Source organism: Gymnodraco acuticeps, unplaced genomic scaffold, assembly GCF_902827175.1.
Source record: "Gymnodraco acuticeps unplaced genomic scaffold, fGymAcu1.1, whole genome shotgun sequence".
Classification (NCBI taxonomy): domain Eukaryota; kingdom Metazoa; phylum Chordata; class Actinopteri; order Perciformes; family Bathydraconidae; genus Gymnodraco; species Gymnodraco acuticeps.
In genome coordinates, this window is record NW_022991493.1 from 37493 (window position 1) to 54512 (window position 17020).

At 43.5% G+C, this 17020-nt stretch overlaps 1 protein-coding gene across 1 annotated transcript in view; it reads left to right on the forward strand.

Moving 5' to 3' along the window:
- The window catches only part of itgb4 (integrin, beta 4), a gene marked incomplete in the record, with an annotated part of 78305 nt that overhangs the window by 23480 nt on the left and 37805 nt on the right, over window positions 1–17020 (forward strand). The window contains 19 exon segments of the mRNA XM_034196773.1: window positions 19–120; window positions 520–724; window positions 1235–1331; window positions 4139–4310; window positions 6148–6411; window positions 7067–7156; window positions 7233–7355; window positions 7921–8088; window positions 8693–8769; window positions 9001–9209; window positions 9517–9620; window positions 10474–10569; window positions 11288–11420; window positions 11608–11733; window positions 12700–12818; window positions 12961–12994; window positions 13230–13424; window positions 14614–14717; window positions 14809–14867. Coding sequence (XP_034052664.1) covers window positions 19–120; window positions 520–724; window positions 1235–1331; window positions 4139–4310; window positions 6148–6411; window positions 7067–7156; window positions 7233–7355; window positions 7921–8088; window positions 8693–8769; window positions 9001–9209; window positions 9517–9620; window positions 10474–10569; window positions 11288–11420; window positions 11608–11733; window positions 12700–12818; window positions 12961–12994; window positions 13230–13424; window positions 14614–14717; window positions 14809–14867 — 2477 coding nt within the window.

The window sequence follows — 17020 nt, forward strand, 5'->3', positions numbered from 1 at the left end:
CCCTCCTTCTTTCCTCAGATGTTTAACGGCCCTCGCTGTGATCTGCACGCCAATATAATCGCTCACGGCTGCAGCGCTGGGGCGGCGATAATGACCTTCAGCGACATGAAGATAGAAAAGGTAAGTCTTCTAACAATCATTCCTCCATTTTTAAAGTCCTTGTTAAAATATGTAATCATAACTCTCTCTCTTCTTGTGAAATATGTCCTCATCAACACCTGCAAACCATGTTGTAATTGAAATGGTTGTTCCAGAGTTACAAAGATACAATAAACACAGCAGCATAATAATACAACTGTACACTAACAGTGCAGTAAAAAGAGCAATTCAATATCTACAGACGGTCACATCATTAACGTAAAATACTGTACAGTGACGAGCAGTATTGAGTAGTGCAAAAAAACGTAGTAGCAGATACGTAAGTGCACGTTATTATAGAACATTATCAATAATAATAATATTACATATAAAACAACACAAAGCGTATAAATCCTGACGGTTCCCTTTGTCTCTCCTCAGAACAAGAAGATCAACATGGCGCTCTCTCAGTCTCAGGTCTCTCCTCAGATGATGACCATGAGCTTTCTGCCCGGAGAGGAGAAGACGGTGGAGGTGGAGGTGTTCGCTCCGACGAAAGGTCCTCTGGATCTCTACATCCTCATGGACTTCTCCAACTCCATGGCGGACGATTTGGACAGCTTGAAGAAAATGGGCGAAAAGCTGGGTGAGCATGTTGGTGATGGAAAGTACATTTACTCAAGTACTATGCTGAAGTACACTTTTGAGGTACATGTATTTTCATTTTATACTATGTTTTCTCTTCTACATTTTGGAAGCCAATGTTGTACTTTTTTACACAGATTTATTTACTAGTTACTTCATACATTCAGATGTTCACACTTAAACATTATATAAATGACGTATATTATATAATCAACATTATATTTAAGTAGCTCAAACCACGAGTGGGTTAACAGAAAGTTAATTGGAATTATTAATTGTTGGAGTTTGAGCTTATTAAATCTGACGATGGAGTACTTTTACTCTGAATGCTTTACATACATTTTCCAAATGGTACTTCAATACTTGTAAGTACCATTCTCGATACTGTACTTAAACTTGAAATGTAGTATTTTTACAGTGTGTTATTAAGAATCTGAATACTTTCCCCACCTGTGTAAACATGTTTTGATGACGGGAAACTGTAATACTGATGGTGTTTTTCCTTCTGTAGCTCAGTCGGTTCATACTCTGTCGGATAACTTCACCATTGGGTTTGGGAAGTTTGTGGACAAAGTGATCGAGCCGCAGACGGACATGAGGCCTGAGAAGTAAGGAAACAAATCTGACTTGAACTAATTTAGGCATAAAAACAATGCAGGAATGAGTCCCTGGGGCCTAATTTTATAAAGGGATATACGCTCAAAAAATGGCGTACGCCAGTTTCTACGCAATGTTTGCGATTTATAAAATACTAACTTGACGGGAAAATGTGCGGTCCTCCACGCAAACTCTAACCCATGCGTACCGCACTAAGCACAATAACGGGAGAGACGAGAAACTGCGACACCGTTGGCAGAAGGAAGAATGGAGAGAAATATGTGGAAATAATACCATCAATAAAATGTTACCTCTCATTTATCATATATGAAGAATTCATTTTCAAACATTGATTAAAGCCAATCTTAAAATGATTTAACAAACGCCTGTTTGAGACTCCTCAGTGCACACAAACACATAACCTGGAGAAATAAATAAATACGGATATGTTATTTAAAACCACCTCGAATATGTTGTGTTAATGTTATGAAATGTTTTCTCATAAAGGATGCGGTTTTGCATTTCTATAGGTTGTACGAGCATGGTTTTATATACTATCACGTTTAATCATGTTTTATGCCGTTTGCTAAGACTTGATAAGTCGCTCGTAAAACACAGGAGGTATGGAAACTAAGAACACCATATGTGGTAAATTGTACAGCTAATATAACACAACACATTAGTTGTATTTCCTTTAAACTGGTGGATATAGGGTTGCTGCAGTGGAGACGCTGCGCACAGCTGATCGACAGCTGGGGCACAAACCACCAAATACGAAAACATAATTCAGATCCAGTCGTCATGACTCCACTCCGGAGGGATTCCCCGATCACTTCTTACAGTTTCTCATCAAGGGGGGGTCTCCTGTCCCCGGTACAAACACACTGCCTGAGGAAGGCTATGTGTATTGTTTTTGTCATTAACCTTTTTCAGACCACTTATTTATTTAGTTTGATGACGATCCGACCTCCATGCTGCTACTCTGGTTCAAACTGCATCCACCAAACAATATGATTTATCTCGACCTCCCTAAAATAACCCAAATCTGACACGGTGTGAGATGTCTTTTTTAGCTGTTCTGTCGTCATTCCTGCGATCTCCTTCATAAAGTCAGTCAAAATGAATGAATGGGCGTTTCTTTGACTATTTATAGGCAAATATGGGCGTTACGTGAAGCCCGCAAAAGCTGCACCGCATTTCGAGTCGATTGTTATTTATAAAGGGAAACCGGCGTAGGAAGTCCTGTACGCACTTTCCTCGCCGGTACGCAATGTTTTGTGAATCGGAAAATGTCGGAACATTTCTGTAACTATTTTTTGGATTTCTACTAGTAAGCAACATTCCCACTTGAATCCTACGCACGGCGTTATACATGAGGCCCCTGAAACCCTGAGAGGAGTCATCATTTTAGGACTTCCTGTTCCCTGTCTCGAAGTCAACGTTTTTTTTTATGTGTTTCTGTTAGAAGCCTTAAAAAGGGGCATAAAATCTGTCAGTAGATACCCCACTGGGGAATAAAAACAAGTGTCTAAATGAGACGACTAAACGTCATCACGCCCAACATTAGCCACCTTAGCCTTAGCGGTGGTGACGTGAAGTATGTGACCGTGCTGTAGTTCCTTTATAGCCCAACATTAGTCGCCTTTAGCTTAGCGGTGGTGACGTGAAGTCATGTGACCGTGCTTGTAGTTCCTTTATAGCCCAACATTAGCCTCCTTTAGCTTAGCGGTGGTGACGTGAAGTCATGTGACCGTGCTGTAGTTCCTTTATAGCCCAACATTAGCCTCCTTTAGCTTAGCGGTGGTGACGTGAAGTCATGTGACCGTGCTGTAGTTCCCTTTATAGCCCAACATTAGCCTCCTTTAGCTTAGCGGTGGTGACGTGAAGTCATGTGACCGTGCTGTAGTTCTTTTATAGCCCAAACATTAGCCTCCTTTAGCTTAGCGGTGGTGACGTGAAGTCATGTGACCGTGCTGTAGTTCCTTTATAGCCCAACATAGCCTCCTTTAGCTTAGCGGTGGTGACGGGAAGTCATGTGACCGTGCTGTAGTTCCTTTATAGCCCAACATTAGCCACCTTTAGCTAGCGGTGGTGACGTGAAGTCATGTGACCGTGCTGTAGTTCCTTTATAGCCCAACATTAGCCTCCTTTAGCTTAGCGGTGGTGACGTGAAGTCATGTGACCGTGCTGTAGTTCCTTTATAGCCCAACATTAGCTTTTTACTTCAGTAATCATAAAGTGTTGTTAATATGTGGAGATTATCCTGATGAACCTAAACGTGTAAATATCATAAACGTTAACGGCCCGTCCACACGGCGGCGTTGCGTTGAAGCTTCAACGCTTCTGCCCATTCACTTTGAATGGGGTGATGTCACACTTTGCCAAACTGCATTGTGGGAGCGTCGCTTTGCTCGCGTCGCTTTGCTCGCGTCGCTTTGCTCGCGTCGCTTTGCTCGCGTCGCTTCAAAAGTTGAGCAATGTTCAACTTTTGAAGCTTCGACGGAAGCGTCAGCCAATCAAATCATATGCCAGTACAAGCTCTAGCCAATCAAACCGCATGCTTGTGTGTCCGGGGCGGGAGATTCATGTCATTGGTTGTTGGTAGAGCGTCAAACATGCCCGCCGGCAAGCTTCAACGTACGCCGCCGTGTGGACGCTGCGTAAGATTATTTTCTGCAATAAACCAAAATCCAATGGAAAAATCCCATTGAACCAGGGAGATGCTGCCCTTCAAGGTCCAACACAGAAATACGACATCTCTACAGCACTCTAAACAAATGGTAGTTCAATCTTAATGGGCTAATTTCCTTCTTCTCAGACTCGCAAAGCCATGGCCGAACAGCGACCCTCCGTTCTCTTTCCAAAACGTCATCAAGCTAACGCATAACGTAACGTTCTTCAACAATGAGCTCCAGGATGAGAGGATTTCTGGAAACCTGGACGCTCCCGAAGGAGGTTTTGATGCCATACTGCAGGCAGCAGTTTGTAAGGTTAGTCAGAAAACTCAATACAAAACACATGTTGCTCTGAATACATTTGCCCAAAAAATGCATAGGCTACCTCTCTCCAAAAACAGAGACTGGAAGGTGTATTCTCTGTTAATACTACTGTATTACTTTACAGGGAAAAGATAAACACAATTTATTACTAATGAAGTAAAACACACATTTTCTCAATTAGATATATCCAATCATGGCATGATTACGGAATGGGGTTGCAGGGAAAAGAGACCACAAAGAGACACACAAATAACAAGAGAGAGATCAAATCACCCAACCCAGTCTCACGGCATTTCGTTTTATAGTCACAAATAATTAATCTATTGATTCGTGTTCACCAACGCGATTCCCCCCCTTTTTTTCGTGTCACACAGAACGATTTTAAAAGCAATGTATTTATATGGTAGTGTGTTTCGTGGAGCAGCACGTCTCTTTGTCCGGTCGGGTCTTGGAAGACCGGAAGCTGTGGGGTTCATAAAAACATTTTCTTACTCAATATCAAACCCTAACCCTATCCCTTTTATTTTGAATTGTATAATGTCTGAGTTTTTTTGACAAGAAAACAATTGCGAAATCGTGTTGGTGAACACGAATCAATAGATACATTTTGTGACTATAACACGAAATGCCGTGAGACTGGGTTGAATCACCAAAACAAAACTACCACAAAGAAATAAATCCTGCAAAGAATCGCAAAAAAAAGTACAAAGAGACATAAAAGGGCTGCAAATAGACACACATTGACTACAAGGAGACACACATTGACTACAAGGAGACACACATTGACTACAAGGAGACACACATTGACTACAAGGAGACACACATTGACTACAAGGAGACACACATTGACTACAAGGAGACACACATAACTACAAGGAGACACACATTGACTACAAGGAGACACACATTGACTACAAGGAGACACACATTGACTACAAGGAGACACACATTGACTACAAGGAGACACACATAACTACAAGGAGACACACATTGACTACAAGGAGACACACATTGACTACAAGGAGACACACATTGACTACAAGGAGACACACATAACTACAGAAAGACAATACATGACTGCAAAGACACACAAAACGACCTCAAATTCCACAGAGAGACAAAAATGATACCTTTAGGAATTGGAGGTACATTTACAGAAAGACAGAAAGACAAACAAATTACTCCAAAAACACACAAATTGAGAAACTGTTTTTCAAAAGGTGATAATATAAATATATATATGTTTCTGTTTTGTTTCTTCTACCCCCAAGTGGCCCCAAAAAAAGAATTGCGGTTTTAAGAATCTTGTTAACAAAGAAAAATCAATAACCAAAAATACCTGCATCTTTTAATATCCGTAATCTCTTCTAACAAACACTCCCTTTTTCCTGTTGTTGGGAAAATCCTGAGTGTCCTCTTCCAACATGAGAGTAGCATGCTAACAAAGGTATCCCAACTGTAGCTGTGAACATGACAGGATGTGTGATGACCTAGAAGAGCATCAGGACTGTTTGAGGCAGATGATAGCTATGTGATTAACATGATGATTCAGCCTCTATGGAGAGAGACATCAAGCATGCTCATTTCTGACGTGGAGCTAATCTGAAGTAAACATTGAATACTGCTTTCTATTCCTCCATCTTGTGACTGTGTAACTCCCTCTCTTGGATATCAGCATGTGAAGGACACTGTTCAGGAACTAGTCTCTGTATGTGATGACTCCTTCCATTCTGGAGAGGATCACAGACACATGGATCCTGAGGTTGAAGCTCAAGCCGGGGACCAGGGAGAGTTCTCTAACACCTCTTTACTGGTTTTCTGCTTTCAGGACCAGATCGGCTGGCGCGACCACAGCACTCACCTGCTGGTGTTCTCCACCGAGTCGGCCTTCCACTACGAGACCGACGGCATGAACGTCCTGTCGGGGATCTTGAAGCGAAACGACGAGCAATGCCACCTCAACGCTGAACACAAATACACACAGGACATTCACCAGGATTATCCGTCCATTCCCACGTTGATCCGTGTGTTGGGAGATCACAACATCATCCCCGTCTTCGCCGTCACAGAACACTCCTACACCTACTACGAGGTACTAGGTTCCCTCCACGTATTGCGTTGTTTTTTAGCAGGTTCTAGAGAACTATGGGGCTCTTGTTTTGTTATATTGCACCCCAATAAAATGGAGGTTAATGGATCATCAATTTGCACAGTTTATTTTGTCAGTTTTAACGGATTTCTGTATAGTTTGGTTATTGATTTTATTGCATCTTGAATGTTTTTTTAATGTATATTTGTTTGTATGATTGAATGTTTTTTATCATAAAGTATCACAGCCCAAAACACTTCCAGCACTGCTTTTTTTTTACACCAATGGGGTTGTTTTTTGTAGGTTTTAGACAATTATGTTCCTCTTGTTTTGATGTATAAATCCCCTAATCTCCCTGCCCCCCAATAGAATGGAGGTAAATGGAAATGGAGTTGAAAAACACTATTAAAAATACCATATTTTATTTTCTAAAAGCTACGTTCTGAAGAAGAATGGTATAGTGGCAGGGTTAATGCCTCCTGATTGGTTGTTTTATTATTACTATCTCTAACAAGAAGGATAGTTTTCAGTTTGATTGCTTTCTTCTGTGGGCCAGATGTAGAATTGGCCAAAGAAGAACTCTGGAGCGGATCATTAGGTTCTGAAGACAGACTGTTGAGTTTTAGATCATGGACTTATTTTGTTGTCCTTTGTGCAGAAACTCAAAGAGTATTTCCCCATCGCTGAGGTCGGTCGGCTCACAGAGGACTCGTCCAATATGCTGCAAATCATGGAAACCGCCTTCAAGGTACAGCAAGTGTTCAAAGGTGGAGGCGTTGGCACTCTGCGCATCTTCTGATTGGTTTATCCTCTGACTCTTACAGAACATCCGGTCTAAGATGAGCATCCGTGCAGCGAACAAACCGAAGGCTTTCGAGACGGAGTTCCTGGACGAAGAGAATGTCGTAAAAAAATTCGGAGCCTTTAATTTCAAACCTGGAAAAATAGTAAGCAGAAGAACAGACGTAAAAAACCCACACATGAATTCAGCACATTCATTAAGGTTTGCAGCAACACATCGCACAATTTTCTATCAATTTCAATATCGAAATGTCTTAAAACAATGTTTGGACCTATATTTTGTGTACGTTAATCAAGGTAACAGTGGGATTTTACTTTTCTCCTCTAAAGGTATTCTTCAAAAATAGTGTTGGCTTTGAAGATATGCCGATATATGTTCCCTCAAATCTGCAAGATTCGTTCTCAACTGTTCACTTAGTAATCATAGGGTGGCAAGAATTCCAACATTGTCTTTCTAATGTGTGTGTGTGTGTTTGTGTGTGTGTTTGTGTGCGTGTGTGTGTATGTGTGTGTGTGTGTGTGTATGTGTGTGGTGTATATGTGTGTGTGTGTGTGTGTATATGTGTGTGTGTGTGTGTGGGTGTGTGTTGTGTATGTGTGTGTTGTGGGTGTGTGTGTGTGTGTTGTGTGCGTGTGTGTGTGTGTGTGTGTGTGTGTATGTGTGTGATGTGTGTGTGTGTGTGTGTGTTTGTGTGTGTGTGTGTGTTCCAGGGAAATTTCAAGTTACGAGTCAAAGCCCACCGAATGCTCGATGACAATCCGGTCTGTGAGTCTAATGAGGCCGACAAAGAGGGGGAAATGAGAGTCAAACCAACAACCTTCAATGCCGGCGTAAACATTAAAGCCTCCATTCTGTGTCCGACCTGCGACTGTGAGAAGGTACACACACTTTATAACACTTAAACACACGAGTTAAAGCTGCTTTTTTTCACATTGCTTCATGGTGGATTCATCCTAATGTCTCCTTTGTCTTTGGATAAGTGAACTTAGGTTCGTCTTTAAAGCAAAAATTGTAGAAAATTCAGTTGTTTTTGCTTTAAATACGGAGTTTTCTCTGTTTTATACACAATTGACAAACAACACATAACCTTTGCATTTTTTCAACCATTTATAGACTTTTGTTTTAATTTAGATAATAATAGTTGGATTATTCAAGAATGAAAGTATCACCTGTCACTTAAACGCACCAAAAGCACGAGACAGTGGTGGCAAAGTCGATAGGGACTTGGCTTGGCAACTGGAAGGTCACCAGTTCAAGTCCCGGCAAGACCAAGTGCCACGAGGTGTCCCTGAGCAAGGCACCGTTCAGTACACTGCTCCCCGGGCGCTGTTCAAAATGGCAGCACACTGCTCCTAACACAGGATGGGTCAAATGCAGAGGAACAATTTCCCCACGAGGGATTAATAAAAGTCCATCTTAAATGACCAAGCTGCTTTTTCTCACGTCTTCATGGTATTCATTTCAGTTTTCTCGTTCCTCCAGACTATCCTCCCTAAAGCAGACATTTGTCATAAAAATGGAAACCTGGTGTGTGGGAAGTGTCACTGCTCTATCGGCTGGTGAGTCTTTAATTATTTATTATTATTTTATTATATAAAGAATTAAACTAGAGTTAACGCCTCGTTCCTGCAATATCCCATCCACGGAAATGGGAATAAAATAAGATCACATTCTCATTGAACCTTCAAATTGTAATCAGCTCATCCTTTAGTCCAAATGAACATCTGCACCACATTTGAAGACTCTCCCTCACGGCGTCCCTGAGATATTGCGTTGTGTTTCTCCTTCAGGTTGGGTACGTTCTGTAACTGCTCGGCCAGCACTTCAGCCGAAGACAGCAGCCAGTGCATCGCTCCGGGGATGAAGGAGCCCTGCTCTGATCGGGGGGATTGTTTGGCCTGTGGCATCTGTGTTTGCTACAACCCCGACCAGTTTGAGGGGCCGTTCTGCCAGTATGACAAAACCCAGTGTCAGCGCCACCAAGGATTCCTGTGCAACGGTACCAGCTTTCTCCATGTTCAAATGAGGGTTAATGATGGGGTGTGCATGGGGTCTCTATGAACATGTATTTACTCTCCTGTAGATTTGAGCTGCAGATTTTCAAAGTGGTGGATTAACAGCAAAATAATCGACAACTTTTGAAGTCGTTTTAGAGTGAATGAAATGTCCACCAAAAGTGAAAACCATGCTGTCTTTTCTAATGTTTTCCTTTCTATGAAGTCATTTATGTTTTTTAGACTTTACTACTAATATTTTCACACACACACTTCTGACATTGTAACCCTCTTGGTGTCCTCTCTCTCTAGACCATGGCTCCTGTGTTATGGGTGGCTGTGCCTGCGCTAAAGGATGGAAGGGGAAAGCCTGCGAATGTCCCAAAAGCACCGACACCTGTCAGGACTCAAAGGGAGTGAGTATACAAAGACTTCTGTTTTCAGATTAACGTGATACACTACAGGAAAACATGTAATTAGTTTTTTTAAATGTATTTTTTCCGAAAAGTAAAAAGAAAAAAGACCAAAATCCCAATTGTTTTGCTACATTTGGCAAAAGTTGCTGTTAGAAAAGTATTCATTTGCATATTTTAACACAAGACGTAATACAAAAAACGATTGTTTTAATCTCGGTCCACATTAAGGCGAGATACTACATGCAAAATCATCGTCATGCACTGATCAGTTTTGCAAGTTAGCTTCCATAACATGTCTTCTGTCAGACTAGTGGATCGAAAACATCCAAAATCAACTTGTTGTTGTTTATTGACTAACTTTGTATTTTACGTCTGCAGATTTCTCATTAATTCACCTAAAGCTAGCATTACATAACGCCCAATTTGTCGGAAAACTTGTAATATAGAAAATAACTTTCTTAATGTGAGTAATGAGGTTGGGAAGTTTCATGGCGATATCTGTATGTTTAAACCCTATTCACCTGTCGTGTGATTTAAGGCTAATCTGGTATTTCAGTTGCAGACTTCTTACTTTATAACCACATGGACAGGTGGCTCAGAAAGCCCCCCCTCAAATATTTCTTGCATATCTTCAACATCTTTATAGTTGCACACAGATCTATGTTCCGGATAATATGCAAATTACGCATATTTGCTAACAGTATGCCTCATTTGCATGTTTAAACATACAATTTCAGAAAACTTGTAATACAAAGAAATATTGTGTTAATGTCAGAACTGAGATGGCCAAGTTTCACGCTGATATCTGTAAGTTCATTTGTTTACCCTATTCACCCGTCTTTATTTGTAACAGGGTGTGTGTAACGGGCGAGGTGAATGTGTGTGTGGCCTCTGCGTGTGTCCCGAATCTGGAATCGAATTGACTGCAACCTGTGAGCCAAATTTCCAGGTGTGTGGATTTTATTTATTAACACGTATATTTAATTATGACCCAAAGTGTGTTCATTCCAAGGCAGTTTCTACCTTTCGTGTATGTGTGTGTGTGTGTGTGTGTGTGTGTGTGTGTGTGTGTGTGTGTGTGTGTGTGTGTGTGTGTGTGTGTGGGTGTGTGTGTGTGTGTGTATGCGTGTGTGTGTGTGTGTGTGTGTGTGTGTGTGTGTGTGTGGCCTAGCATTACTATACTTGTGGGGACCTAAATCTGTTTACACAGTCACGTGTGGGGACTCGCCTCCCTTATGGGGACAAATTGGAGGTCCCCATGAGGGTTTAGGGTTAGGGTTAGGGTTAGGTTTAGGGTTAGGGTTATGTTTAGGGTTAGGGTAAGGGTAAGGGTTAGGGTTAGGCATGTGTTGGTTCTGGTTAAGGTTAGGATAAGTCTCCAGGAAATGCATGTAAGTCAATGTAATGTCCCCTGAAGTGACACATGGTATGTGTGTGTGTGTGGGGGGGGGGGGGGGTGTGTGTGCTTTACACTTTATTAAACATTATTTGACATCTGCATCAGTGATAATAGCACTAACAACTATTCTCCCACATTCTTATTTTTAATCTTATTTTTTTCTTCTTGTTTTCTCGTATTGTTCTTATTTAATTGTTAAGCATCGCATAAAAGCATTTCTACAAATGTTTCTTATATATTTTAATATTTTAATTGTGGTCCTGTGCAGGCCCTGGCGGGTGCGTGCGAGGGTACGAGGAGTTGCATTCAGTGTCAGGCGTGGAAAACGGGAGAAAAGAAAGACAAAGAGAAGTGTGACACGTGCCCCTTTAAGATCACGCTGGTGGACGAACTCAAAGACGGTAAACGATGTGAACATTTTATATAAATATTTGAAATCAAATTCTGAGAAAAATTCAACATTTCGAGAAGAACTGTCAGTTCTAAGAAAAAGTTGAATTATTTTTCTTTTACTCTTAAAATTGAGAAACTGTTAAGAAATCCAATCACAGGGATAAATAACATATTTCTGATATGGGTGTGTTCCAGCGGGGAAGGTGCTGGAACATTGCAGTTTCCGCGACGAAGATGATGATTGTACGTATCAATACACCCTGGAAAACTCAGAAGACCCAAAAGTGAAAGGCCTGGAGGTCCAGGTGCTCGAGAAGAGAGGTGAGCTGCGTCCTGCACACGTCTAGGTTTATTCAAATGCTCACGGGTTTCTACTTACAACGAGCAATGAAGGAAACTATCTGATTGACTAATAACAATAACGAGGTCTTATATGGACGCACAATTTCCTGTGAAATGCACTGCAGAAATATTTCCATTTAATTGACAATAAAACCTCAACGTTATGAACGGCTAAATAATAGATGCAACTCTGTGTGAATTCAACGTAACTTTATAATAACAATACATTTCATTTATATTCTTTCACACACACATACGGGTTTTGGGCCGAGGGCGACACCGTACTTCCGGTATCCGCCATTTCACACGAGGTGCAAGCAGAATATCATAGTCTATTGCCTTAATCAATATCTAGTCAACTCTAAAATACCACATATATGCAATGGCATGATAATATTATTGTGACAAGTGGGGTATTCACCTGGTGTTTCCAGAAGATAGACGTAGATGCAGCCAAAATCGACGAAGGCCACTTTCGAGGGTCGTTTTTCCATACATCTGCAGGCAGTCTGTAAGGGCAATCCGACAACCCACACAGCTCTAGTTTACGCTGGTAACGACCTAGAGCACACCCCTCAAGTCCAGAGATGTGATCCGAAGACATGCAGCGATTTCTTCGGTCGTTAATTCAGAAAGAAAACCTAGTGCGCTCTGCCTTGCTAGTTAGCTAGCTGTTTATATTTGCACCTCCAGGAAAATGGCGTATTTATATATATATATATATATGGCGCGCGTTGCATTGTGGGTAGCTCGTGACGTCACTGTGTGTGAAAGAATAGCACACTTTAAAGACAAACGTCATCTCAAGGTGCTTCACAAAGCTATAAGGAAAAATAAGTAAAAAGATATCTAGAGGATTTATTGGATAAAAAAATGGCAATATAAAAAATAAAAATAAAAGGTTTAAAAATAAATAAATAAAAAACATCTCCCTGTTTCCTGCAGATTGCCCCGCTGCGAGCCTCCTCTGGCTGCTCCCTCTGCTCCTCTTCCTCCTGCTGCTCCTCGCCCTCCTGCTGCTCTGCTGCTGGAAATACTGCGCCTGCTGCAAAGCCTGCTGCGCGGTACACACACACACACACACACACACACACACACACACACACACACACACACACACACACACACACACACACACACACATTTACACCAATACATACCAGATACATCAGTGTAAATGATGCCTTCTGTCTCCTCCTGTTGCAGAGCTGCCTCGCGCTGCTGCCCTGCTGCAGGAAAGGTAAGAGGTTTGTTTTATTAAACGTTAAGGTTATTTTAAATAAGATTCAAAACAAGTCGTTGCATTTGAATCAACAAGTAGTTAAATAGTTATAATATCATCGTAGCTCCCTCTTAATTTGACACTGTGCACAAATATTGGCTTTAAATGCAATCAGAACATGCAAAAACAAGAAGACGTCGTGCAAATGATGGATGTAATCGCTATGAACGAATCTCCGTCTTGTTCTCTGCAGGTCGCATGGTGGGCTTTAAGGAAGACGAGTATTTGCTGCGTCAGTCTCTGCTCACCTCGGATCACCTCGACACCCCGATGGTGAGGACCGGCCCGCCAAAAGGAACCGACGTCGTCCGCTGGAAAATCACCGACAACGTGCACCGACCTCCAAACCACCCGCAGGCTCTGATAAAACCAAACCCCAAAGAGATCAGTGAGTATTTCAAGAGTTTAAGGATTTATGATGCTTACAGGTTTTGTTCAGCAGGATAATCTCCACATATTAACAGCATTTCATGAAATAAAAAGCTAATGTTAGGCTATAAAGGAACTACAGCACGGTCACATGACTTCCAACACCACCGCTAAGCTAAAGGTGGCTAATGTTGGGCTATAAAGGAACTACAGCACGCTCACATGACGTCACGTCACCACCGCTAAGCTAAAGGTGGCTAGTGTTGGGCTATAAAGGAACTACAGCACGGTCACATGACTTCCAACACCACCGCTAAGCTAAAGGAGGCTAATGTTGGGCTATAAAGGAACTACAGCACGCTCACATGACGTCACGTCACCACCGCTAAGCTAAAGGTGGCTAATGTTGGGCTATAAAGGAACTACAGCACGGTCACATGACTTCACGTCACCTCCGCTAAGCTAAAGGTGGCTAATGTTTGGCTATAAAGGAACTACAGCACGGTCACATGACTTCACGTCACCACCGCTAAGCTAAAGGTGGCTAATGTTGGGCTATAAAGGAACTACAGCACGGTCACATGACTTCACGTCACCTCCGCTAAGCTAAAGGTGGCTAATGTTTGGCTATAAAGGAACTACAGCACGGTCACATGACTTCACGTCACCACCGCTAAGCTAAAGGTGGCTAATGTTGGGCTATAAAGGAACTACAGCACGGTCACATGACTTCACGTCACCTCCGCTAAGCTAAAGGTGGCAAATGTTTGGCTATAAAGGAACTACAGCACGGTCACATGACTTCACGTCACCACCGCTAAGCTAAAGGTGGCTAATGTTTGGCTATAAAGGAACTACAGCACGGTCACATGACTTCACGTCACCACCGCTAAGCTAAAGGAGGCTAATGTTGGGCTATAAAGGAACTACAGCACGGTCACATGACTTCACGTCACCACGGCTAAGCTAAAGGAGGCTAATGTTGGGCAATAAAGGAACTACAGCACGGTCACATGACTTCACGTCACCACCGCTAAGCTAAAAGTGGCTAATTTTGGCGTAGACATTATTTCAGGATAACAACCAAAAAGACATTCAGAAAACCATTGAGTTCCAGACCAGGGGACAGGAAGTGATGAAATGCTGACTCATTTCTGGGTTTCTGGAACTTTAATGGGTTTTTTCTTGGTCTCTCTCCCTCCCTGTAGTCCAGCACCCGATCTCCCTCCGGTTAAACAGACTGTTCTCAGAGAACCTTTCACGCACCGATTCCAGAGACGCCGAACAGCTCCGCAAAGAAGTGTCCGATAACGTGAGTGTGTCATTGTTTTTATCAGTGAACATAGGAGTGTGTGACGGATGACTGTGTCACTGAAAACTCTTATCTGCTTTTTTACATCCAGCTCAACGAGGTTTACAAGCAGGTTCCCGGAGCCCAGAAGGTCCAGAAAACCTCGTTCAGGTGAGACGAGTCAAAGGAATACTTCACCAAAATGTCATGATCTGTATTTTTTTTCTCTGTGTGTTACTTTGAATTCTTGTGTGCTTCTAACAAGACTTCATGGTGGATAAAGGATCACAACTGAGGTAAATGAAAGGATTTGCAGGGTTTAAAAGTCCTGTCTTTATGAAGCAGTGAGCATAAATTCTTAGACCCTCTGTCCTTAGACACTCTGTCCTTAGACCCTCTGTCCTTAGACCCTCTGTCCTCAGACCCTCTGTCCTTAGACCCTCTGTCCTCAGACCCTCTGTCCTCAGACCCTCTGTCCTCAGACCCTCTGTCCTCAGACCCTCTGTCCTTATACCCTCTGTCCTTAGACCCTCTGTCCTCAGACCCTCTGTCCTCAGACCCTCTGTCCTCAGACCCTCTGTCCTTAGACCCTCTGTCCTTAGACCCTCTGTCCTCAGACCCTCTGTCCTCAGACCCTCTGTTCTTAGATTCTCTGTCCTTAGACCCTCTGTCCTCAGACCCTCTGTCCTTAGACCCTCTGTCCTCAGACCCTCTGTCCTTAGACCCTCTGTTCTTAGACCCTCTGTCCTCAGACCCTCTGTCCTTAGACCCTCTGTCCTCAGACCCTCCGTCCTCAGACCCTCTGTCCTTAGACCCTCTGTTCTTAGACCCTCTGTCCTTAGACCCTCTGTCCTTAGACCCTCTGTCCTCAGATCCTCTGTCCTCAGACCCTCTGTCCTTAGACCCTCTGTCCTTAGACCCTCTGTCATTAGACCCTCTGTCCTTAGACCCTCTGTCCTCAGACCCTCTGTCCTCAGACCCTCTGTCCTCAGACCCTCTGTCCTCAGACCCTCTGTTCTTAGACCCTCTGTCCTTAGACCCTCTGTCCTTAGACCCTCTGTCCTTAGACCCTCTGTCCTCAGACCCTCTGTCCTTAGACCCTCTGTCCTTAGACCCTCTGTCCTCAGACCCTCTGTCCTCAGACCCTCTGTCCTCAGACCCTCTGTTCTTAGACCCGCTGTCCTTAGACCCTCTGTCCTTAGACCCTCTGTCCTTAGACCCTCTCTCCTCAGACTCTCTGTTCTTAGACCCTCTGTCCTTAGACCCTCTGTCCTTAGACCCTCTGTCCTCAGACCCTCTGTCCTCAGACCCTCTGTCCTTAGACCCTCTGTCCTCAGACCCTCTGTCCTTATACCCTCTGTCCTCAGACCCTCTGTCCCCAGACCCTCTGTCCTTAGACCCTCTGTTCTTAGACCCTCTGTCCTTAGACCCTCTGTCCTCAGACCCTCTGTCCTCAGACCCTCTGTCCTTAGACCCTCTGTCCTCAGACCCTCTGTCCTTAGACCCTCTGTCCTCAGACCCTCTGTCCTCAGACCCTCTGTCCTTAGACCCTCTGTCCTCAGACCCTCTGTCCTTAGACCCTCTGTCCTCAGACCCTCTGTCCTTAGACCCTCTGTCCTCAGACCCTCTGTCATTAGACCCTCTGTTCTTAGATCCTCTGTCCTTAGACCCTCTGTCCTCAGACCCTCTGTCCTCAGACCCTCTGTCCTCAGACCCTCCGTCCTCAGACCCTCTGTCCTCAGACCCTCTGTTCTTAGACCCTCTGTCCTTAGACCCTCTGTCCTTAGACCCTCTGTCCTCAGATCCTCTGTCCTTAGACCCTCTGTTCTTAGACCCTCTATCCTTAGACCCTCTGTCCTTAGACCCTCTGTCATTAGACCCTCTGTCCTTAGACCCTCTGTCCTCAGACCCTCTGTCCTTAGACCCTCTGTCCTTAGACCCTCTGTCCTCAGACCCTCTGTCCTCAGACCCTCTGTCCTCAGACCCTCTGTCCTCAGACCCTCTGTCCTCAGACCCTCTGTCCTTAGACCCTCTGTCCTCAGACCCTCTGTCCTCAGACCCTCTGTCCTCAGACCCTCTGTCCTTAGACCCTCTGTCCTTAGACCCTCTCTCCTCAGACCCTCTGTCCTCAGACCCTCTGTTCTTAGACCCTCTGTCCTTAGACCCTCTGTCCTTAGACCCTCTGTCCTTAGACCCTCTGTCCTCAGACCCTCTGTCCTTAGACCCTCTGTCCTTAGACCCTCTGTCCTCAGACCCTCTGTCCTTAGACCCTCTGTCCTCAGACCCTCTGTCCTCAGACCCTCTGTCCTTAGACCCTCTGTTCT